Here is a 24,100-nt window from a genome sequence, read left to right as displayed (position 1 = left end):
ATAGGACCAGAGCAGAGATGGTCAACTTATTTTTTCAGAAGCTTGTTACCGCTTCATTCACTCATTTAACAAATATATATTGAGAACCTCATCCAAGGCAGACACTGTGGTAGGTGCAGGGAATACTGTAGAGAACAAGACAAAATTCCCTTCCCTTATGGAGCTGACATTATTATTATTTATTTATTTATTTATTTGAGACTGAGTTTTGCTCTTGTTGCCCAGGCTGGAGTGAAATGGTGCAATCTCGGGTCACCGCAACCTCTACCTCCCAGGTTCAAGCAATTCTCCCTGCCTCAGCCTCCCGAGTAGCTGGGATTACAGGCATGTGCCACCATGCCTGCCTAATTTTGTATTTTTATTAGAAACGGGGTTTCTGCATGTTGCTCAGGCTGGTCTTGAACTCCCGACCTCAGGTGATCTGCCTGCCTCAGCCACCCAAAGTGCTGGGATTACAGGCGTGAGCCACCACACCCGGCCTGGAGCTGACATTCTATGTAGTTGGAGGAAACAGACCACAAAGACGTAACCCCCAAAACAGACTGTATACCAGGAGGTGGTGAGAACTAAGAGGATAAATAAGGCATATTCAGAGGATAGTGAGTCATGGAAGGGGGCTATACAGACAGGGTAGTCAAGGAGGGCTTCTCTGAGGAGGTGAAATTCAAGTAGAGATGGGAATACAGTAAGACTGACAGACAGCTGGGAGAAGGGCACTCCTGCTAGAGGAAACGGCGCATGGAAAGGCTCTGAGGCAGGAACACGCGTACAGCATCCTCAATTAGAACCTTACACAGGCCTGGCCAGGTGTGGTGGCTCACGCCTGTAATCCCAGCTCTTTGGGAGGCCGAGGCAGGCAGATCACCTGAAGCCACATATCAGTTCAAGACCAGTTTGACTGACATGGAGAAACCCCGTCTCTACTAAAAATAGAAAATTAGCCAGGCGTGGTGGGGCATGCCTGTAATCCCAGCTACTCAGGAAAAGCTGAGACAGGAGAATCGCTTGAACTGGGAGGCGGAGGTTGCAGTGAGCCGCGATCGCACCATTGCACTCCAGCCTGGGCAACAAGAGCGAAACTCCATCTCAAAAAAGAAAAAAGAACCTTACACAGGCCTGGCATGGTGGTTCACGCCTATAATCCCAGCGCTCTGTGTAGTCCCAGCTCACACACTCATTTAAAAGTAGGGAAAATGAGGGCCAGATGCAGTGGCTCACGCCTGTAATCCCAGCACTTTGGGAGGCCAAGGCGGGTAGATCACCTGAGGTTAGGAGTTCGAGATCAGCCTGGCCAACATGGTGAAACCCCGTCTCTACTAAAAAATACAAAAATTAGCCAGACGTGGTGGCGTGTGCCTGTAATCCCAGCTACTCAGGAGGCTGAGGCTGGAGAACCACTTGAACCTGGGAGGTGGAGGTTGCAGTGAGTTGAGATTGTGCCACTGCACTCCAGCCTGGGAGACAGAACAAGACTCCATCTCAAAAAAAAAAAAAAAAAAAAAAAAGTAGGGAAACTGAGAGCCAAAGTTTGCAAATAAATATGATTTTAACTCTTAAACAGTGAAGCTAGGCACAGAGGCATGCCTGTAATCTCAGCACTTTGGGAGGCTGAGGCGGGAGGATTGCTTGATCCCAGGAGGGCAAGACCAGCCTGGGCAACAAAGTGAGACCCCATCTCTACAAAATAATCCAAAAATTAGCCAGGCATGGTGGCACGGCGCCTTGGTCCCAGCTACACATGAGGTTGAGGCATGAGGATCCCTTGAACCTGGGAGGCGGAGGTTGCAGTGAGCCATGATCACACCACTGCACTCCAACCTGGGCAACACAGCAAGACCCTTCCTCAAAACAACCAAAAACAAACTCTTGCAGGGGCACTTCTGTGACTCCTGTGAGCCTTGTGGGCATGAAGGCTACTTTCTGTTCCTTTATACTTCGTAGACTGGAAAAGCCACATTTCTGTGTGGCTGCAATTCCCACGTTCCTCATAAGGAAGACTTACCATCCACACCCATACTCCAGGCCCACAGCCCTTGCCCAAGGAGTGGTTAAGAGCATGAACTCTGGCCTGGTGTGGTGGCTTACACCTGTAATCCCAGCACTCTGGGAGGCCGAGGTAGGCAGATCCCTTGAGGCCAGGAGTTTGAGACCAGCCTGGCCAATGCAGTGAAACCTCATCTCTACTAAAAATAAAAAAAACTAGCTAGGCATGATGGCACATGCCTATAATTCCAGCTCCTCGGGAGGCTGAGGCAGGACAATTGCTGGCACCTGGGAGGTAGAAGTTGCAGTAAGCTGAGATTACGCCACTGCACTCGAGCCTGGGTGATGGAGTCAGACTCCATCTCAAAAAAAAAAAAAAAAAAAAGAGCATGGATTCTGGCCAAGAGCAGTGGCTCACACCTGTAATCTCAGACTTTAGGAGGCCAAAGAGGGAGGATCATTTGAGGCCAGGAGTTTGAGACCAGCCTGGGCAATACAGCGAGGTTCCCATCTCTATAAAACAAACAAAAGAACAGACTATGGAATCAACCTGGGTTCAAATCCCTTTTCTGCATATCACTCTATGACACCTCTCTCTCAGCCTCAAGTCACCTCATCTATAAAATGGGGTGATGATCATGGTAGTACCTACCCCAGAGAATGGCTGGGAGGACTCAGTGAAATAATATAAGTGGGGAGCTTAGCCCAGAGCTTAGCCTAGGTCCTGGCTGGAGCAGGTGTCCTGTCACTGTCAGCTCTGCTCATCTCTCTCCCAGCCTCCCTACCTCCTGCTCGTGGCTGGCCCAGGGGGCCTGGACCCCCAGCAGTCAGGGCAGGAAGTGGCTGGTTTTTTGTTTTTGAGACAGGGTCTTGCTCTGTTGCCCAGGGCTGGAGTGCAATGGTGCGATCTTGGTTCACTGCAACCTCAGCCTCCAGGGTTCAAGCGATTCTCGTGCCTCAGCCTCCCGAGTGGCTGCAGGCATGTACCACCAGGCCCAGCTAATTTTTGTATTTGAGTAGAGACGGGATTTCACCATGTTGGCCAAACTGGTCTCGAACTCCTGACCTCAGGTGATCCGCCTGCCTGGGCCTCCCAACGTCCTGGGATTACAGGCTGAGCCACCGCGCCTGGCCTGGATGGCTGGTTTTTTGGTTTTGTTATTCTTTTTTTTTCTCTCTCTCTTTCTTTGGCTGGCTGTTTTTGAGAGAAGAGCAGGGTGATCTGATTTGGCCAAGGAGCGGGAGGCCAGCTTCCCCGAGGAAGGAACATCCGAAAAAACATCCGAGCTGATGCAAGAGGCAGTGTGAGCCTGGCCCAGGGAGCGGCACGTGGGAAGACAGACAGAAAGGAGGAGGTGGGGGCAAGTACTGAGGCCCCATAGCCGTGGGAAGAGGCTGGACTTTCTCCTGTGGGTGCTGGGAGCTCTGGGGCCTGGGACACAATCAGCACTGAGTCTCTGGAAGCCCCAGTTCTTTCCTCATTAAAGAAAAAATATTGTGCTGGACATTGTTCTAGGCGCCGGGTAAACAGAAGGGAGCAATACAAAGCCCTGCCTGATGGAGCTGACATCAGGAGGAGGAGACAGACAGCAGACACAGAGCCATACCGTGCCAGGTGGAGATAAGTGCTGGGAGAGAAATCAGGTAGGGTTAGGGGAGAAAAAAGGAAGGGGACGGGGCCAGCCTGAACAACATGGCAAAAACCTGTCTCTACAAAAACAAAACAAAACAAAAATTAGCCAAGCATGGTGGTACACACCTGTAGTCCCAGCTATAGCTACTCTGGAGGCTGAGGTGAGAGAATCGCTTGAGCCTAGGAGGCAGAGGTTGCAGTGAACCAAGATTGCACCACTGCACTCCAGCCTGGGCGACAGAATGAGACTCCATCTCAAAAAAAAAAAAAAAAAAAAAGTAGGCGTGATGTATGTGAGGATCAGCAAGGAGGCCAACGTGGCTAAAGCCAGGTAACCCAAGAGGGCAGGATGGGAGCCGAGGTCAGGGAGGCAATGGGGGCAGATCATGCGGGGCCCTAGAGGCCTCAAGGACTTTGCCTTTACCCTGAGTGAGGTGGGAGCCACAGGACGGTTTGAGCATAGTAACAATATCCGACTTGTATTTTTTTAAACAATTATATTGCGATATACAGCCGTGCGCGGTGGCTCATGCCTGTAATCCCAGCACTTTGGGAGGCCGAGGCGGGCAGATCACGAGGTCAAGAGATCGAGACCACCTGGCCAACATGGTGAAACCCCGTCTCTACTAAAAATACAAAAATTAGCTGGGCATGGTGGTGCACGCCTGTAGTTCCAGCTACTCAGGAGGCTGAGGGTGGAGAATGACTCCGACCCGGGAGGCAGAGGTTGCAGTGAGCCGAGATCTCGCCACTGTACTCCAGCCTGGGCAGCTGAGTGAGACTCCATCTCAAAAAAAAAAAAAAAAAAAAAAAGAAAAGAAACAAAAAAAGATATACATATATATGGCGATATAATTTCCATACTATACAATCAACGCAGTGTACAATTTGCTTGAGCCCAAGAGTTTGAGACCAGCCTGAGGAACACAGTGAGACCTCATCTCTACAAAAAAATAAAATTAACCTGGTGTGGAGTCGCACATCTGTGGTCCCAGCAGCTCAGGAGGCTGAGATGGGAGATTAAGCTGAGGAGACTAAGGCTGCAGTGAGCTGAGATCTCACCCCTACATTCCAGCCTGAATGACAGAGCGAGACTCCGTCTCAAAAAAATAAAAATCAAGGCCGAGCATGGGAGCTCACGCCTATAATCCCAGCATTTGGGAGGCCGAGGTGGGTGGATCACGAGGTCGGGAGACTGAGACCATCCTGGCTAACACGGTGAAACCCTGTCTCTACTAAAAATACAAAAAAATTAGCCAGGTGTGGTGGCAGGCGCCTGTAGTCCCAGCTACTCGGGAGGCTGAGGCAGGAGAATGGTGTGAACCCGGGAGACGGAGCTTGCAGTGAGCCAAGATCGCACCACTGCACTCCAGCCTGGGCGACAGAGGGAGACTCCGTCTCAAAGAATAAAAAAATAAAATTAAAATTAAAGTGTACAGGGCCAGGCGCAGTGGCTCACACCTGTAATCCCAGCACTTTGGGAGGCCGAGGCGGGCGGATCACGAGGTCAGGAGATCGAGACCATCCTGGCTAACATGGTGAAACACCGTCTCTACTAAAAATACAAAAAATTAGCCAGGCGTGGTGGCGGGCACCTGCAGTCCCAGCTATTCGGGAGGCTGAGGCAGGAGAATGGCATGAACCCAGGAGACGGAGCTTGCAGTGAGCTGAGATCGTGCCACTGCACTCCAGCCTGGGCGACAGAGCAAGACTCCATTTCAAAAAAAAAAAATAAAGTGTACAATTCAATGGCTTGTAGTATATTCAGAGTTGTGCAACCATCGCCACGATCAATTTTAGAACATTTTCATCACTCCATAAAGAAACCCTGCACTTCTTAGCCATCCCCAATCTCCCATCTTCCCCATCTTCCCCCAGCTCCTGGCAGCCACTCATCTACTTTCTGTTTCTATAGATTTGCATTTTGGTTTTGTTGTTGTTGTTGTTGTTGTTGTTGTTTTTTGAGACGGAGTTTCGCTCTTGTTGCCCAGGCTGGAGTGCAATGAAGCAATCTCAGCTCACCGCAACTTCTGCCTCTCGGGTTCAAGCACTACTCCTGCCTCAGCCTCCTGAGTAGCTGGGATTACAGGCATGCGCCCCCATGCCCAGCTAACTTTGTATTTTTAGTAGAGACAGGATTTCTCCATGTTGGTCAGGCTGGTCTCAAACTCCCAACCTCAGGTGATCTGCCCACCTCGGCTTCCCAAGTGCTGGGATTACAGGCATGAGCCACCGCACCTGGCCTATTTTTTATTTTTGAGACAGTCTCGCTCTGTTGCCCAGGCTGGAGTGCAGTAGCGTGATCTTGGCTCACTACAACCTCCACCTTCCAGGTTCAAGCAATTCTGCCTCAGCCTCCCCAGTAACTGGGATTATAGGTATATGCCACCATGCCCAGCTAATTTTTTATATTTTTAGTAGAGATGGGGTTTCACCATGTTGGCCAGGCTTGTCTTGAAGTCCTGACCTCAGGTGATCCACCCACTTTGGCCTCCCAAAGGGCTGGGATTACAGGCATGAGCCACCGCGTCCGGCCAAATTTGCCTATTTTGGACATTTCATATAAATGGCCCCTATGATCTGTGATTCTTTGTGAGTAGCTTGTTTCCTGTAGCCTAACTGACTTGTATTTTAGTTGGACCCCTCAGGGTGCTGGTGGAAAAAGATACTGTCAGGGACAGGGGTGGAAGCAGAGAGCCCTCAAGGGAGGAGATGACCGCAGTGGTCCTGGTGGGAGATGCTGGTGGTTGGACCAGGGTGGGGACCACTGAGAAAGAAGTTGGATGTATTTAATTTGGAGGCAGAAGCTTCTGTATGCAGATGGTGTCTTAGTAAACAAAACAGTGAAGGTGTTTAACCTGAGCAGCTGGGAGGATGGAGCTGCATCAGCTGAGATGGGGGTGGCTGAGGGAGGAGCAGGTTGGGGGAGGATCAGAAGCCCAGCTCTGAGCAAGTGAGTTTGGGGCGTTTTTAGACAATGAAGAGTGCACAGCTGGAGACAGGAGTCTGGAGCCCAGGCAGAGGTTCAGGCTGAGCCCAGGAAGCTGGGAGCCCCTGTATGCAAACTGTTCAAGCCCATGAGCTTGAATGAGACCCCAGGTGAGTACAGACTGAGGAAGCCTACCAGGCTGGAGGCTGAACTGGAAAATCCTGCTGTCCTGGTTGGAGAGAGTCTCAGGGAAATGTCCATCAGTGCCCAGCCACCCCAGCTCTCTCTCAGGCCCCTCTCTCACCTCCTTAGGATCCAGCAGTGTGATGCAGTATCCAGATAGTTCAGAGCCTCATCAAATGTTGGCCCTTAACTGGGCGCAGTGGCTCACGCCTGTAATCCCAGAACTTGGGGAGGCCGAGGCAGGTGGATTGCTTGAGGTCAGAAGTTTGAGACCAACCTGGCCAACATGGCAAAACCCTATCTCTACTAAAAATACAACAATTTAGCCGGGCGGGGTGGCGCCTGCCTGTAGTCCCAGCTTCTTGGGAGGCTGAGGCAGGATAATCATTTGAAGCAGTAAGACGAAGGTTGCAGTAAGCCGAGATCGCGCCACTGCACTCCAGTGTAGGCTACAAAGTGAGACTCTGTCTCAAAAAAAAATTAAAAAACTAGAAAAACTGTTGGCTCTTACTGTCAGTGAGATGGGAGCTGCCTGGCCCAGCAGGGGACTTTCAGGACCTGCTTCCACTAAAGCGGGCACGAATGTCTCTCCTCTGGGTACAAAAACTGGCCTGCCATGGAGCTTCTCTGCCAAGGCGTGATCTGACGTAGGTTTTAAAAGGATCATTCCGGGGCCAGGCGCGGTGGCTCACACCTGTAATCCCAGCACTTTGGGAGGCCGAGGCGGGCAGATCACCTGAGGTCAGGAGTTTGAGACCAGACTGGCCAACGTGGTGAAAACTCGTCTCTACTAAAAATACAAAAAGTAGCCGGGTGTGGTGGCAGGCACCTGAAATCTCAGCTACTCAGGAGGCTGAGGCAGGATAATCGCTTGAACCCAGGAGTTGGAAGTTGCGGTGAGCCAAGATCATACCACTGCACTCCAGCCAGGGTGACAGCGCAAGACTGTCTTGGGGCTGGGGGGCGGGAGGTAGGAAGGATAGTTCTGGGTTCGGGTAGCGGGGAGGTTAGGGAAGGAGGGGGGAAAGGGGAAATCAAGGCAGCATTGAGGGTCACTCACCCCTTGCCTGCATTTCTCTCTCTACAGATACATCAGCCCACAGCAAGGGGGGCTCCAGCAGCCCGGAGCCATGGGCCCGGCCCTCCTGCACTCCCCAGGAAGGGGGCTGCCCACGGCCCAAGGAGCGTGAGTCCCCACCCCCTTCCGCCCTGCAGCCGGTCCAGCTGCCTCGCCTGGCCTTGTCTCCACCACCCCCAGCCCCTCCACTGCCACCCCCACCGCCACTGGCCCAAGTGGCACCCTCGCCCCCTAGCCCCCCACCCCCTCCTCGGCCTCCGCCCACGCTCTCGGCCTCAGACCCCTCCCTGGACTTCCTGCGGGCCCAGCAGGAGACTGCCAACGCCATCCGGGAGCTGGCCGGCACCCTTCGACAGGGACTGGCCAAACTGAGCGAGGCCCTGAGCGCTCTGCTGCCCCTTCTGCCAGGAACCTCAGTCGACTCCCTGCCCCCACCTCTGCCCCCACCCCCACCCCCACCCCCACCCCCCAGGCCCGTCCTGCCCCCACCAGCCCCCAAGGTGGAGATCACCCCAGAGCCCGTGTCTGTGGTGGCTGCTGTGGTGGACGGGGCAGTGGTGGCAGCCAGGGGAGTGATCATTGCCCCAAGGAGCGAGGAGGGGGCGCCCCGGCCACCCCCAGCCCCACTCCCTCCACACGACTCCCCGCCACACAAGCGGAGAAAAGGTTTCCCTACACGCAAAAGGCGCGGCCGATGGAAATCTCCGTGAAATCTACTATCTATGCTCCTGCCTGCACCCCCTCTCCCCAGCTTGGCGCAGTCGAGGGGGGCGATGCTCTCTGCCCATCCCAGCTGCACCCTAGCTCCCTGCTCCAGGGATGTGAGCACCCACTCCCTGTGCTAGTTAGTGCCTGATTCTCTGGGGGGGCCTCAGTAATGGGCCCCCCCAACCCCTTTCTCTGGTACAGTGCTGTCTGCCTGGCTGCCTCCCTTAACCCTGACTTCTAAGCCATCAATTTCATGTTATTTATTATTGCCCTATGTGGGGTGGGGAGGGAACCTCTCGGGTCTGCACATCTCCCCTTCCCTAACAGTTCCTGTTCTTGACTTGAAGAGAATTGACCCGTGGGGGACTCCCCACCTGCCCAACCCAGACTTTGGAGCGGGTGGGAGTTGTGAGACAAATCAAAATATGGATGACAAAGAGGATATAGCCGTGTATACCCCAGGGAGAGGAGGCATTGAGTTCTGATGGGAGAGGTATAGGTTGGGTTCTCTGCCTACCATTGCTGTCTCTGACTTCCGGAGCTCAACCCCCTCCTTTCTCCCAGTGGTGACAAGATATCAATAAACTTATTTTTAATACAATTACTTGAGGCTCTGAGACAGGCCTGGGGGACCAGCACCTACACCTGCCCCGCCCCCTCCACAGGTAGGCAATTGGGAGGCTAGTGGTTTTCCAGCTTTTTTTTTTTTTTTTAATTCTTAAAGCCATCAAGTCTTGTGTTTACATGAAATCTTCCTACTCATCCTTTAGATACCAGTCTAAATGTCACCTCCAGGAGAAAGTCCTAGATTCCTTCCCAAGGCTAACATGGGTTTGCCTCTTAGAGTCTCTCTCAGTGTCCTGTGGTTCTTTTTTTCTCTTTGCTTTTCTTATTTCTGGTTTTTCGTTTTGTTTTGTTTGGAGACAGGATCTTGCTCTGTTGCCCCGGCTGGAGTGCAGTGACACGATCACAGCTCACTGCAGCCTCAACCTCCCAGGCTCAAGCAATCCTCCTACCTCAGCCTCCCAAGTAGCTGGGACCACAGGCATGTGCCACCATACTCAGCTACTTGTTTTATTTTTCTAGAGATGGGGTTTTCCTATGTTGTCCAGGCAGATCTCAAACTCATGGGCTCTGGCAGTCCTCCCACCTCAGCCTCCCAAAGTGCTGGGATTACAAGCATGAGCCACCACACACAGCTGGGTTCTTTTTCATAGTGTCTTTAAATGAACACAGGCCTTTATCTATTTAAGGCACATTTGCCCCATAATGTCATGAAGGCAGGAACTGGTTCTTTTACTCTGCTGCAGGGCCAGGTAACAAAATAGGTAATCACCACCACTCTGGACTCAGACGTGGCTCAAGTGCTGGTGCTGCCCTGGCCAACCGTGTAACCATTGACTTCCAGTGTCCTTACCTGTAGAATGGGCATAAAGATCTCAGAGTCTTTCTTCCTATAATTATACTTTTTTTTTTTTTTTGAGATGGAGTCTCCCTCTGTTGCCCAGGCTGGAGTGCAATGGCACAGTCTTGGCTCACTGCAACTTCTGCCTCCTGGGTTCAAGTGATTCTCCTGCCTCAGCTTCCCAAGTAGCTGGGACTACAGGCGCATGCCACCACACCTGGCTAATTTTTTTATTTTAACTTAGTTTTTTTTTTTTTTTTGAGATGGAGTCTTGCATCTGTCCCCCAGGCTGGAGTACAGTGGTGTGAACCCATCTCCTGGGTTCATGGAATTCTCCTGCCTCAGCCTCCTGAGTAGCTGGGATTACAGGTGTGCGCCACCACACCTGGCTAATTTTTGTATTTTTTAGTAGAGATGGGGTTTTACCATGTTGGCCAGGCTGGTCTCAAACCCCTGACCTCAAGTGATAGGCCTCCCAAAGTGCCGGGATTATAGGAGTGAGCCATTGCCACCGCCCGGCCTAATTTTTTAATTTTTAGTAGAGACAAGGTTTCACCACATTGGCCAGTCTGGTCTCGAACTTTTGACCTCAAGTGATCCGCCCTCCTCGGCCTCCCAAAGTGCTGGGATTATAGGCATGAGCCACCATGCCTGGCCAGGAAAGCTTTTCCAGACACATACTCCCCACAGCAGTCATCACAAATTTTAGTTCATCATTTGAGTAAATTTAGTATCTGCCTCCATCACCAGGCTGGGGCTTCTCAGGGGCAAGGCTTAAGCCTGTCTCAGCTGCTATGTCCCCAGCATTGCCCACCACGGAAGAGGGGTTGAATATTTGAATAACTGTCCAGCTTAAAAACAACTTCCATTTATGGCACTTTTCTGTGCCAAGCACCAAGCTAAGCATTTATATGCATGTTTGCATTCAATCTGAAGGTACCCAAATAAAAACAGACTCGAGGGGGTCTCCATTTTTTCCAAGAAGTTTAGAGACTTGCCCAAGGCCACAGCTGGTCAGAGGCCAGTCCAGTCCACCTGAAGGCTGAATCTGGCCAGAAGTCTTAACTCCCTTTAGAGTTTCGTAAATAATAGCCCAAAGGCAATTTTAAGTGACATATGAATGTCTTCTTGAATTAGTCGATAGTTTTCACTGATTTTTTTTAAGCTAACCAGTAGATGAAACCCATGATTGTGAACGTATTACCTAGGATGAGGTAAAAATAGATCTTTTTATTTCTATTTATTTTTTTGAGACAGGGTCTTGCTGTGTTGCCCAGGCTGGAGTGCAGTGACGCAATCATGGTTCACTGCAGCCTGTTACCTCCAGACTCAAGCAATCCTCTCACCTCAGCCTAATAAATCTTTTTTTAAGGGAGAAAAGTGTTCAAATACAGGTAGTAGACAAAATTGTGAAACCATTTTGAAATTGTGAAGTCTGGGTAACAGAATCAGAGTTGCTGCGGTTCCAGTGGGACGGGAGAAGGGACAAGCAGCCCCTCACTAGACTGAAAACCAGGGCCAACTGGCACATCAGTCGAGTATTTTTGAGCACCTAACATGGACCCAGGCCTAGAGAAAGGGGCTGTTGTGGGTTAGAACCTGGAGACCCGCCTCCGCCGTTCCCCAAAGACAGCCCCGTCGTGTTCCCAATGCCTGGGAAAGAAGACAGGAGGGTCCTCAAAGCCTGATTGGGCCTTGCAGGTAGTGAGCGCTCAGGGTTGGGGAAAGGTAGTCTGGTGTTCGCCCTTCCCCAGCAACTCCCTCCTCTTGCCCGTCACTTCTTAACCCCTTACTCTTCCCTCAAATTGGGGAGCAACAGAGGATAAGGGTCCCCCAAACGCCATGCTCCGAATGCACGTAAAGAACCCCCAGAAAGGTTCGGGGGGGGGCGCGGGTAAAGCAGCGTGAATCTGAAAGGCCTACCCTAACCTCCCAGGCGGCGGAAGCACGTCACTTTGTCCGCGTCCGCAGTGCATTTTGGGAATTGTAGTGAAGCGGGTGGAGGACGCCGAGCAGCCGACGGTGTAACCCTTTAGAGACCAGAGCGCGCGGGCAGAGCTGGGACAGGGTTAGAGGGCGGTCAGTCGCCCCCCTTCTTTAGCAGAGAAAACTGAGGCAAGGCTCTGGCTCCGGAGCCCTTAGTCCTCTCCCTTCGCTGGCTGTGGCGGGCCCCAGAGGCATACATCTAGGATTCCGGGGGAGGACGAAGTGCCAAGTGGCCACCCCCATCCCCACCTAGTTGCCAGTTTCCCTTCCCTGCTCTGAAGCCAATCAGGGCTTCTCCGCCCCGCCCCAGAAGCTGCTACCTTCCTAATCCGTCATTGGCCCACCTTTGCTGGGCGGGGAAACTGAGGTTCAGAGAGGGCAAGACATTTTGCCTAAAGCTGCACAACAAATCGGAGCAGAAGTTGGAATCCTGGAAGCCTGTCCACCCACCCCCAAAATTTCTGAATCCGGAGTAGCTCTGATCATTCGTATTGCAAACTCGCCTCCCACCTTTGTGTCCCAGCATCTTGCGGCGCGCCGAACTCCGGCCCCGCGGAGACGGTTATAAGTGCTGCGCGCGGAGAGGCGACGACCCCCCCAGCCCGCCTCTGCCCGCCGTTCCCTTTAAGAGCCGGCCCCGGCGGGACTACGTTTCCCAGAAGGCTTTGCTGGCGCGTTATGTAACTTTCCCTGCGAAGCGGCCTCTGGGGCAGAAGAAGGAGGTGGAGGCGGCGGCGGCCGTTGCAGCGGCGGCGGCGAGAGCGGCGGGAGCCTGAGGCGGCTGCGCTCGCGGCCCATCGTGGGGCCCGAGCTGTGCGCCTCGGCTCGGAGCCCGGACCGGGCGGGGGCGCCGACGTGCCTCAGCCTGCCTTTGCGAGGGAGGCGGGAGTGAGCAGAAAGGCTTAGGGCCCAGGGGGCGGGGAAGGGGGGCCGGGCCTGGATCCGGCGGGGAGGCCGAGCCAGAGGCCGGACCGTGGCTCGCGCTGTCCCGGGGACGCGGATCGAACGTCGGCGGCGCGGATCGCACGTCGGCGGCCGGTGGAACGCGGGAGCCGGGTGGCGCGCGGACTGGGGCCATGGCGTCTGTGCAGGCGTCCCGCCGCCAGTGGTGCTACCTGTGCGACCTGCCCAAGATGCCGTGGGCCATGGTGTGGGACTTCAGCGAGGCCGTGTGCCGCGGCTGCGTGAACTTCGAGGGCGCGGACCGCATCGAACTGCTCATCGATGCCGCCCGCCAGCTCAAGCGCAGCCACGTGCTCCCCGAGGGCCGCTCCCCCGGGCCCCCGGCCCTTAAGCACCCGGCCACCAAGGACCTGGCTGCGGCCGCCGCACAGGGGCCCCAGCTGCCGCCCCCGCAGGCCCAGCCCCAGCCGTCAGGGACCGGCGGCGGCGTCTCGGGCCAGGACCGCTATGACAGGGCCACATCATCGGGCCGCCTCCCCCTGCCCTCGCCCGCCCTGGAGTACACTCTGGGGTCCCGCCTGGCCAATGGGCTGGGCCGTGAGGAGGCCGTGGCTGAGGGGGCGCGAAGGGCCTTGCTTGGCTCCATGCCTGGCTTGATGCCCCCTGGGCTGCTGGCAGCTGCAGTGTCTGGCCTGGGAAGCCGAGGCCTGACGCTGGCACCCGGCTTGAGTCCTGCCCGTCCCCTCTTCGGCTCCGATTTCGAGAAAGAGAAGCAGCAGAGGAATGCGGACTGTCTGGCAGAACTGAACGAGGCCATGCGGGGCCGGGCAGAGGAATGGCACGGGCGCCCCAAAGCAGTGCGGGAACAGCTACTGGCGCTGTCCGCCTGCGCCCCGTTCAATGTGCGCTTCAAGAAGGATCACGGGCTGGTGGGGCGAGTGTTCGCCTTCGATGCTGCTGCCCGTCCTCCAGGATACGAATTCGAGCTGAAGCTCTTCACCGAATACCCCTGTGGTTCCGGCAATGTGTATGCCGGCGTCCTGGCGGTGGCTCGCCAGATGTTCCACGATGCTCTGCGGGAGCCGGGCAAGGCACTGGCTTCTTCGGGCTTCAAGTACCTCGAATATGAACGCCGGCATGGCTCAGGAGAATGGCGGCAGCTGGGCGAGCTGCTTACCGACGGCGTCCGCAGCTTTCGCGAGCCAGCTCCCGCGGAGGCCCTGCCCCAGCAGTACCCAGAGCCTGCCCCTGCGGCTCTCTGTGGCCCACCACCGCGAGCCCCATCCCGGAACCTGGCGCCCACGCCGCGCCGTCGCAAGGCATCCCCCGAGCCGGAGGGTGAAGCGACTGGGAAGATGACCACCGAGGAGCAGCAACAACGGCACTGGGTGGCACCTGGAGGTCCGTACTCCGCTGAGACCCCTGGTGTGCCCTCGCCCATTGCCGCCCTGAAGAATGTGGCCGAAGCCCTGGGCCACTCACCCAAGGACCCTGGCGGAGGTGGAGGGCCTGTGCGTCCAGGGGGCGCCAGCCCTGCAGCCTCCTCCACTGCCCAGCCGCCAACCCAGCATCGCCTTGTGGCCCGCAACGGTGAAGCAGAAGTCAGTCCCACAGCGGGGGCCGAAGCTGTCAGCGGGGGTGGCGGCGGCACTGGGGCGACCCCTGGGGCTCCCCTGTGCTGTACCCTGTGCAGGGAGCGGCTAGAAGACACCCACTTCGTCCAGTGCCCCTCGGTGCCCGGACACAAGTTCTGCTTTCCCTGCTCCCGGGAGTTCATCAAGGCGCAGGGCCCGGCCGGGGAGGTATACTGCCCGAGCGGAGACAAGTGCCCGCTGGTCGGCTCCTCCGTGCCCTGGGCCTTCATGCAGGGCGAAATCGCCACCATCCTTGCTGGAGACATCAAGGTTAAGAAAGAACGGGACCCCTAGGCTACCACTGCCTCCAGGCTACTGCCCTCTGCCCTTTTGCCATCCACCGCTGACGCGGATAAATTATTCCCTCCCCGACCCAGCCCAGTGCCACCCCTATCTGTGTACATACTCCCTTCCTCCACCCAGATGGGTCCCCTGGGGTAGATGCATTGTGGGTGGGGGGAGAAAGCTTGTGGCTCCTGTCCGAGGGGATATTTGGGGTCCCTTGGCCCCTCCAGTTTCCCTCTGTCCTTGGCTTGGCTTTGCTGCTGCTTGTAGTTGGGGGAGAGGTGCCCCCCTCCTCCTTGAGAAGGGACCTCCTGAAAATTCGCTCTTTATAAACGAGGCAAAAGCATTTTATTGCCCCCCCTCTCCCGCCCCCTTCTGCTCCTTCAATAAACCGAAAGATGGGTTGTTTTTTTTTTTTTTTCTCTTCTTGGTCCCTTGGTTGTGTGAGATGCTGCGCCCCCTTTGGGACTGAACTAGTCCTGCGAGGGCGAAGACGTTGCGCGGTAGCCTCCAGGTGGCGCCCTGCACCCAGGCCGTCCCGCCGGCCGACCTTCTGCAAGTGCGACCCACTGCTCACGTTTTAGCCATCGGCCCGTTCTCCAGATGAAAGAACTGAGGCTCAGAGAGGGGATGGCTCCTGTAAGGGAACCACAGACAGTCTCGGGAGTAGATTACCCTTCTGTAGCTGGCCCATCCCTATCTCTACCTGGAAGGTGGAGGACTCAGCGCCTACGTGGGGAGGGGAAAGAGGCAGAGGGAGGTTTCCTAGAAGAAACGGGCAGGGGGTTCTTGCTGAGTAGAAGGGAGAATTTAGGGTAGACTGCTAGAGGGACTACCTGAGGAAAGAGGAAATTTACCTCCACGGGGTAAACTAACAGGATGCCTAGAAACAAATTGGCTAATTCTCGCCTCTGGTGGTGCCCCAGAGGCGGACGTTTGGGAAGCCCCAACTGGACTCCTCGCCCTCGTGTCGGGAGACAAGCCCCTTCGGCGGCCACCCTAGAGAGCAGAGCGAAAGGCACTCGCCCCGCGGCTGCCTCTGATGTGCGCGGCCTTGTCCCGCACCTGTCCGGGTGGCTGATCATTAACCAGGACTTCCTGCTCGCTGGCGTCACGGGGCGGGGCCTGAGCGGGCTGCGGCAAAGCAGGGGTTAAGGGGAGGGGGCGGCCCCAAGAGCCCAGCCCCCACCCCTGCGGCCTCCCCCGCCAAGCCGAGGTGGAGAGATTCCGGGAAGCGGGAATGCGGGGCTCAAAGGCCCGCGGATGGACCGAAATAGGGAATGATTGTCCTACCACCACCCAGCACTGTCAGACAGCTCTGGGACCCGAGGTTGTCCCCAGATCCCCTCGGGAACCCAGGGTTCCCATCACCTAAATCTGGAGGCCTCTAAAGTCCTGCCCCATCAGCCCGGTTAGGCAGGGATCCCACCCATACTTGCATACCTACATGTCCTAACTCCCAGATATTAGGGATCCCTAGGGCGTCAACTTTCGCATCTGGAGGACCCTCTGTTCTTGGGCTAAGGGGTCCCATCCTTCCTCACCCCCCAGCCGTCAGCTCTCAGGTGTTCTGCCACCCCTGGCACTGCCAGCCTGGGCTCAGGGCAGGGCTGGGAAAACCACCCCTGATTAAATACACCAGGTGATAAGCCCAGGGCAAGAGAGACCTGGATGGAGCTCTGTGCCGGGGCTCCCCTCCCAGGCAAGCCTCTGGCTTCCCCTGACCAGCTCTGCAGACCCAAGTGCTGGGTATCTCACCCATCCCCAAATCTTTAGTGCTGGAGGCCTCTAGACACCTGGCTCCTATGCTGCAGTTGGAGCTAAATTGCTGTGGAGGACACCTGGTCCTTTAAGAACAGCTGGTAAGTGGGTGGGGGGCAGGGGAGTCACCCCCAGCCTGGCTGGTGTGTATTCTAGATAGAGGTTGAGTTAACCATTAACAGAGCAGAAGGCCTGACCTGTGTGGGTGTGGGGGCTGGATCAGCCCCCCTTCCCCCAGTGCCAGGGTGGGGCCAGGGTGGAGGGGTTCTGGATTTATTTGGGAATCAGGGAGCAGGTGCAGAGACTTCGCAACAAACGGGAAACACAGAGAGACACTCAGGGAATGATGGGAGACAACAGAGGTGGGGAGGGAGAGATGCTGAGACCAGCTCACTGAAAGAGACAAGGAGACACAGGAGCCGGAGACCCAGCGAGACAGGGAGAGACTCGAGAGAACCTCAGAGATGAGGCAGACACAGAGGAGAGACAGAAAAGAAAAGGAAATGGACAATATTCTGATAGGTTGAGCCAGACTGAGATGACAGATGAGATGCCAACAACAGAGACGCAAAAGAGGGGAGACTGAGATGCAGAGAGAAGGCAATAAAGAAGAGATGAGAAAAAAAAAGGAGAGATGAGAAAGACTGAAATCAGGAAAAGGCACAGGTGTGAACTAGAGTGATGACATCCTCAAACTCAAAAGTTCTGTGAGACAGGCAGGGAACGGGAGGAAGTGCAAGATTCTATCTGTTTGGGTCATTTGATCCCCAGTCGAGGCACCTCCTCCAGGAAGCCCTCCCTGACCCCCAGGCTGCATCAGGTGCCATTTCTGCACCCCACATATCCCTCTGTGCTCCCCCAGGCCCAGCCCTGTCCATTCTGGAGTGTTGCTGTCTGGCAAGCAGACTGTGAGCCCCAGAAGGGTAAGGCCAGGGCTGTCTTGATCACCACTGCATCCCCAGCATCACCCAGCACAGGGTCAGCTTAAGGGATGGATAGATTAATGGGCTGCTTCTCTTCCTCAACAAGTGTTTATTCAGCATCCACCATGTGACAAGCACTGGGGGAGATAATGTGGATGGAACAGGAAACAGAATCCAGCCCCTGCTCTCATGGAGCTGGCATTCAGGTGAGAGATGCAAACAGGACAATAAAATAAGACAGCCGGCCGGGCACGGTGGCTCACGCCTGTAATCCCAGCACTTTGGGAGGCCGAGGCGGGCAAATCACAAGGTCGGAAGATCGAGACCATCCTGGCCAACATGGGGAAATCCTGTCTCTACTAAAATACAAAAAATTAGCTGAGCGTGGTGGCGCACGCCTGTAGTCCCAGCTACTCGGGACGCTGAGGCAGGGGAATCGCTTGAACCCAGGAGGCAGAGGTTGCAGTGAGCCGAGATCATGCCACTGCACTCCAGCCTGGTGACAGAGCAAGACTCCGTCTCAAAAAAAAAAAAAAAAAAAAAAATGACAGCCATAGAGTGGTCAGTCCTAAGAAGAAAAAATAAACCAGGGAAAGGAGATAGTGATGGGAGTTGCTATTTTACTTTCTTTTTTTATCTTAATGGAGATGGGGTTTCACCATGTTGGCCAGGCTGGTCTCAAACTCCTGAGCTCAAACGATCTGCCTGCCTCAGCCTCCCAAAGTGCTGGGATTACAGGTGTGAGCCACCGTGCCCAGCCGGGGTTGCTGTTTTATTTTATTATTTATTTATTTATTTTGAGACAGAGTCTCACTCTGTCGCCCAGGCTGGAGTGCAGTGGTGTCATTCCAGCTCACTGCCACCTCCACCTCCCGGGTTCAAGCGATTCTCCTGCCTCAGCCTCCCAGGTAGCTGGGACTAGAGGCACGCAACACCATGCCTGGCTAAGTTTTGCATTTTTATTAGAGATGGGGTTTGACCATGTTGGCCAGGTTGATCTCAAACTCCTGACCTCATGTGATCTGCCTGCTTCAGCCTCCCAAAGTGCTGGGATTACAAGCATGAGATAACATGCCCAGCCGGGGTTGCTATTTTAGAAAGGGATGTAGGGAAGAGCTCACTGAGCACGTGACACTAAGAACTGAAGGAGGGGAGGGAGTAAGCCAGCAGAAATCTGTGTAAATAGCACCTGCAAAGGTCCTGAGGTGGGAGCCTGCTTGGTTTGTCCCAGAAGCAAGCAGGTGACTAGTGCTGGGGGAGAGTAGTAGGAAATTGAATCAGAGGGGTGGTGGGGGAGCAGTAAGAGGACCTGTACACTGTGATAAGTACTTTGAATTTTGTTTTTTGTATTTTTTGGGACAGAGTCTTGCTCTCTGTCGCCCAGGCTGGAGCGCAGTGACACGATCTCAGCTCACTGCAACCTCCGCCTCCAGGGTTCAAGCCATTCTCCTGATTCAGCCTTCAGAGTAGCTGGGATTACAGGTGCCCACCACCACACCTGGCTAATGTTTGTATTTTTAGTAGAGATGGGATTTCACCATGTAAGGCAGGCTGGTCTCGAACTCCTGACCTCAAGTGATCTGCCTGCCTTAGCCTCCCAAAGTGCTAGGATTGCAGGCATGAGCCACTGCAACTGGCCTGAATTTTGTTTTAATAGGAACAGGTGGGAGCTTTCAAGCAGGGGTAAAGGGATGGAGCAAATGAGACAGAAATGGCATAGAACCCACTGGGACCGACATTTATCTCTGCGTTCTCAACACGGAGCCCAGCACAAATGCCCGATGACTGTGCCTGCATGCGTGAGTGAGACCCCAAACCAACAGAGAAAACGTCAGAATGGCATCTAGATGGACAGACGGGCTCAGAGACCCCCAGGGAGAGGCCAGCTCAGGGCCCGAGGACACTCAGGGACAGCAGGTCCACACAGACCCACAGCAGCCCTGCTGAGAACTCCCGTTCCTTCCAGAACCCTCCCCACCCGGAAAGCTTCCTAGAGCTGGAAAAATCCCCCAGGCCCTCCTGCCCGCCTCACCCGTGGCGTGCCCACTCACACCTCAGGCAGAGGAAGCTGGCAGGCCCCACAGGAACCTTTCTGTGCAGGGGGAGTGGAGGCAGGCGGGCGGCAGGGACGAAGGGAGAAGAGTGGCGGGCGGGCAGGCTGCGGCTACACAAAGGCCCCAGTGTCTTCCCCTCCTGCCTGGGTACAGATATAAATAATACGCACATATACGTTTATATATATACCAGCATGCTGGTGGGGGGAGGCTGGGGGGCACACACTCCCCTAAGGGTCCAGGCATGGCAGTCGGCCCCTGTAGGGGCTGGGGGCTCAGAGACTCACAGAGATAGTGCCCAAGACTAAGAGGCTCAGGCAGAGAGACGGTGGACAGAGAGAAGGAGAGGGAGAAACTTACAAAGTAGGACAGAAAGAGACTTGCAGAGACTGTGCCAGCACTAGATAGAAAGCAAGTGTCGGCCGGGCGCGGTGGCTCAAGCCTGTAATCCCAGCACTTTGGGAGGCCGAGACGGGTGGATCACGAGGTCAGGAGATCGAGACCATCCTGGCTAACACGGTGAAACCCCGTCTCTACTAAAAAATACAAAAAACTAGCTGGGCGAGGTGCGGGCGCCTGTAGTCCCAGCTACTCGGGAGGCTGAGGCAGGAGAATGGCGTGAACCCGGGAGGCGGAGCTTGCAGTGAGCTGAGATCTGGCCACTGCACTCCAGCCTGGGCGACAGAGCGAGACTCCGTCTCAAAAAAAAAAAAAAAAAAAAAAAAAAAAGAAAGCAAGTGTCAGGAAGCAGGCGGACTTAAATGGAGACACAACAGCCGAACATCCAGAGAAATGGAACTTATCTGCAGAGAGACAGAAAAAGTCACAGGGAGAGGGACAGTGACAGAATGAAGACAACGGTCATTCCAGAGAGAGGCAGAGCCATAGAGAAGCCCAGGTGAGAGGAAGCAGGGACAGAAAGAAACAGAGAAATCGACATGCAGTGAGAGAGAGAGAGAAGCAGACAGACAGACAGAGTCGAGGCTGAAGGCTCGGGGAGGCTGGTGCCCGGGGGGAGGGGGAGAGTCAGGGCACATTTCCAGTCTGTGGCACACTGTCTGCAGGGCTCTGGTCCAGCCCAGAACAGGCTGAGGGGCAGGAGCGGAGGTGAGGGAGGTGGCCCTTGGGTTCCGGATCTTGGTGTTTACCTGGGGCAGGATTGCAAATAGGCGCCCAGCCTGGCCCACGGTCAGCAAGGGTGGGATGGGCTGGGCCACAGCCTTGGCACCAGTGGGCCCGACACACCCACCTGTGGCCTGGGCGATGAGTAACACATGCACAGTGACACCTGGGTAGATGGTGACACACAGAGGGATAGACACGGTGACACACAGTGACAGATATAGACAGAGCCACAGTGACAGGTCCAGAGTGACGGAGACATAAACAGTCCCTGAGACACCCTGTCACAGACACAGTGACAGACACACTGATGCGTGCTGCATGCTCACAGAAAACACAATGACAGGCAAACAGGCTGTCAGGCACAGAGGCACAGTAACAAAGCACACAGCAATGAACAGACACAGAGAACGTGGTGACGGCCACAAAGAAGACAATGACAGAACAGTCACCTACATGTGTCCACGGTGAGACAGTCAGTGACACCAACACAAACCCAGCAATGGACACCAACACAGAGGCATCCAAGCACACACACTCATGCGCTGAACAGAGACCCATCATGGAGCAACACACGAACCCACAGACACAGTGACATCGAGACGCTGACAGCAAGACACGCGAATAAAGCCCAGTGACAAGCCACTTAGACACACATGTCCTACCTAGCTGTGACCGCCTGGTCACCAGTGAGCGTGTGGCTTCTGGGAATCCACCTCCTCCCATATGGCAGGCTATGGCGGAGAATGGGGGTGCCTGCCAGGGAGGGCTTGGGACCCCAGGACTACACTGGGCTGCCGTTGTCCCTCCCATCCTGCAGACCAGCGGGGTGCTTAGGGGCAATGACTCTGGGCCCAGACTGCCTGGGTTCATGCCCTAGCACCCCACTCATTATCTGTGCAAGTTACTTCACCTCTCTGTGCCTCGGTTTCATTCAACAGTAAAGTTGTGGGGAGCGGGAGGGATGCAGCCCATCAGTTCTGTAAGGTGCTAACACAATTCCTGACTCGTGGGAAGCCCTAGGAGCTTTTAATTATCATAATCACCATCATTACCATCATCATCATCATCATCGTCTCATGCCTCCTAATGCTGACAGCCCTCTGCCCACAGCTGGGACCCTGCCCCAGCCTCTGCCCCAACCCACAGGCCCTTCCCCTGGACCATGTCACCTTAGGCCCACAGTCCAGGGCCGCCTGTGTCCCCATGGCCACCCCATATCCCTGATTCGTGGTGTCCCGTGTCTGTCCATGCGTCCCATGTCTGACCGTGGTACTTTTCCACGTTGGACATCAGCCGGCTGTCCCTGGGGTGGGGGTCACACCTGCCCACGCCAGCAGAGCTGGTGGCCACCAGACACCCCGATGGATGGCCCCACCCTCCCCCGAGGACCCTACAACAACACCCCGCCCCTCCGGCCACCTGAGGTCCCCACTGGGGCGGCCTGAGGCCCGAGCCTGGGGACAGGAAGCCCCAGGCCTGGCCGCCCTGAAAGCCTCTTTCAGCCAGGGCCTCCTCCCGCCACCACCGACTCCTCCCGCGGAATAATATTTGGGCTGTTGGCCGGGGGGCGGGGGCCAGATCCGGAGGCCGCCTGGGAGAAGCCAGAAACCGCAGGGCTTCCTGCCTCGGGCTGGCCGACTCCGGGAGAGACCCCCAGGCCTGAGGGAGGGGGGCGGGTGCCTGGGGAGACTGAGGGCCTTTCTCTCGGCCCCAGTTGTTTTTTCCAGGAACCAGGAGGAATTCCCCGGCCTGCCCAGGACAGCGAGGCTGGTGGGATGGACGGGGAGCCAGCGCGGCAGGGGGCGGGGGTGACACGCAGCCGGCAAGGCGGGGCGCAGCGACAGGAATAGAGGGCCTGGCCTGCGAGGTGGCAGGTAGAGGCGGAAACCCAGGGAGCTGGGAGAGGGATGGAGGCCAGAGAAAGAGAGACCAGAGATCCAGGAAAGGAGTAGGGGGAGACGGACCCCAGGAAAGAGTCACTCTGAGAGGAGGGAGAAACCCAGAGACCCAGGGGAAGGGTGGGAGCGAGTCAAAGCAGTAGAGAGAAAAGGGGCAGTGCGGGGAGAGAGAGAGAGAGAGAGCATGAAGTGAGCCATAGGAGAGAGAGCACCAGCAACTCAATGACACCAAGAGACACAGATAACAGATAAAAGCACAGAAAGAGGGTCAGGGACAGACTGATACAGAAAGAAATGACACTGGCCAGGCACGGTGGCTCATGTCTGTAATCTCAGCACTTTGGGAGGCTGAGGCAGAAGGATTACTTGAGGCCAGGAGTTCAAGAATAGCCTGAGCAACACAGGGAGACCCCTTCTCCATAAAAAATTTAAAAATTAACCAGGCGTGGTGGTGTGCACCTGTAGTCCTAGCTACTCGAGAGGCTGAGGAGGGAGGATTGCTTGAGTCCGGTAAGTCGACACTGCAGTGAGCTGTGATTATGCCACTGCACTCCAGCATGGGTGACAGAGCAAGACCCTGTCTCAAAAAAACAAAAAAAGAAAGAAAGAAAAAAAAGAAAGAAGGAAGAAAGGAAGGAGGAAGGGAGGGAAAGAAAAAGAGGAATAAAAGGACACTAAGAGACAAGGAGAAAGATGGACCCACAGAAACTGAAAGACACATCACACCAGTGTGCATGCACGCGCGCACACACACACACAGGTGGATTAGAGTCTTTGGTCTTCAAATGACTAAATGGCTGTCTGGCTGACTGAATAAATGAATGAGCAACCAGAGAGCCAGCAACCAGGAAAGGCAGATGACGGATAAGGAAAAGACATAATCAGATCAACCTTGCCCACCCACTCCAGCCCCGCTGAATGACCTTAGCCCAGTCTCATCCCATCTGGGCCTCAGTTTCCATTCTGAAAGGAGAGGTGGGAGGTGCACAGTTGTGTTTCCCGGACAGCCAATCTGAGCAACAGACAGGCTGACTCAGAGTCACAGGAGAGAGACCTGGGGGACAGACACCCAGATCCCAAACCCAGAGGCTCACAGTGGCTGAAGGAGGATGCAGCTCCTTCCACACACACCCTCCTGCAAGTGACAGACACCAGGCCAGCCTACTCTCCACACATGTTCACATGCAAATGCAACAGTGACAAGTACACAGCAAAGGTGGCCATCAGACACACACAAACACACACGCCTTCTTTCTTTTTTTTTTTTTTTTTTTTTTCCTTTGAGACAGAGTCTTGCTCTGTCGCCCAGGTTGGAGTGCAGCGGTGCAGTCTCGGCTCACTGCAACCTCCAACCTCCGCCTCCCGGGTTCAAGCAATTCTCCTGCCTCAGCCTCCTGAGTAGCTGGGACTACAGGCGTAAGCCACCATGCCCGGCCTAATTATTGTATTTTAGTAGAGTATTTTTAGGTCAACTTCGCCATGTTGGCCAGGCTGGTCTCACAACTCCTGACCTCAAGTGACCCGCCCACCTCAACTTCCCAAAGTGCTGGGGTTACAGGCACAAACCACCGCACCCAGACTACATGTTTTCTTTTAAGCATGTATACATGGA

At 55.1% G+C, this 24,100-nt stretch overlaps 3 protein-coding genes across 3 annotated transcripts in view; all 3 read left to right on the top strand.

Moving 5' to 3' along the window:
* Positions 1-9,115, top strand: part of MYPOP (Myb related transcription factor, partner of profilin) — a 31,580-nt gene extending 22,465 nt beyond the window's left edge. The window contains exon 4 of the mRNA XM_050772246.1: positions 7,816-9,115. Coding sequence (XP_050628203.1) covers positions 7,816-8,516 — 701 coding nt within the window. The 3' untranslated portion in view covers positions 8,517-9,115. The remainder of the gene's footprint in view (positions 1-7,815) is intronic.
* The window catches only part of SYMPK (symplekin scaffold protein), a 278,017-nt gene that overhangs the window by 191,552 nt on the left and 62,365 nt on the right, over positions 1-24,100 (top strand). The window lies entirely within an intron of this gene.
* Positions 12,592-15,140, top strand: IRF2BP1 (interferon regulatory factor 2 binding protein 1). Its single transcript, XM_050772141.1, has one exon. The coding sequence runs from the start codon at positions 12,982-12,984 to the stop codon at positions 14,734-14,736; it is 1,755 nt and encodes a 584-aa protein (XP_050628098.1). The 5' UTR covers positions 12,592-12,981; the 3' UTR covers positions 14,737-15,140.

This window comes from Macaca thibetana, chromosome 19 (genome assembly GCF_024542745.1).
Source record: "Macaca thibetana thibetana isolate TM-01 chromosome 19, ASM2454274v1, whole genome shotgun sequence".
In the NCBI taxonomy this organism is placed as follows: Eukaryota; Metazoa; Chordata; class Mammalia; order Primates; family Cercopithecidae; genus Macaca; species Macaca thibetana.
The sequence above is the reverse complement of the archived record's forward strand: the minus strand, read 5'-3'. Positions and strand labels throughout refer to the sequence as shown.

Excerpts from the sequence above, each read along its gene's own strand:
- IRF2BP1 (XM_050772141.1), top strand. The coding sequence starts at position 12,982 with ATGGCGTCTGTGCAGGCGTCCCGCCGCCAGTGGTGCTACCTGTGCGAC.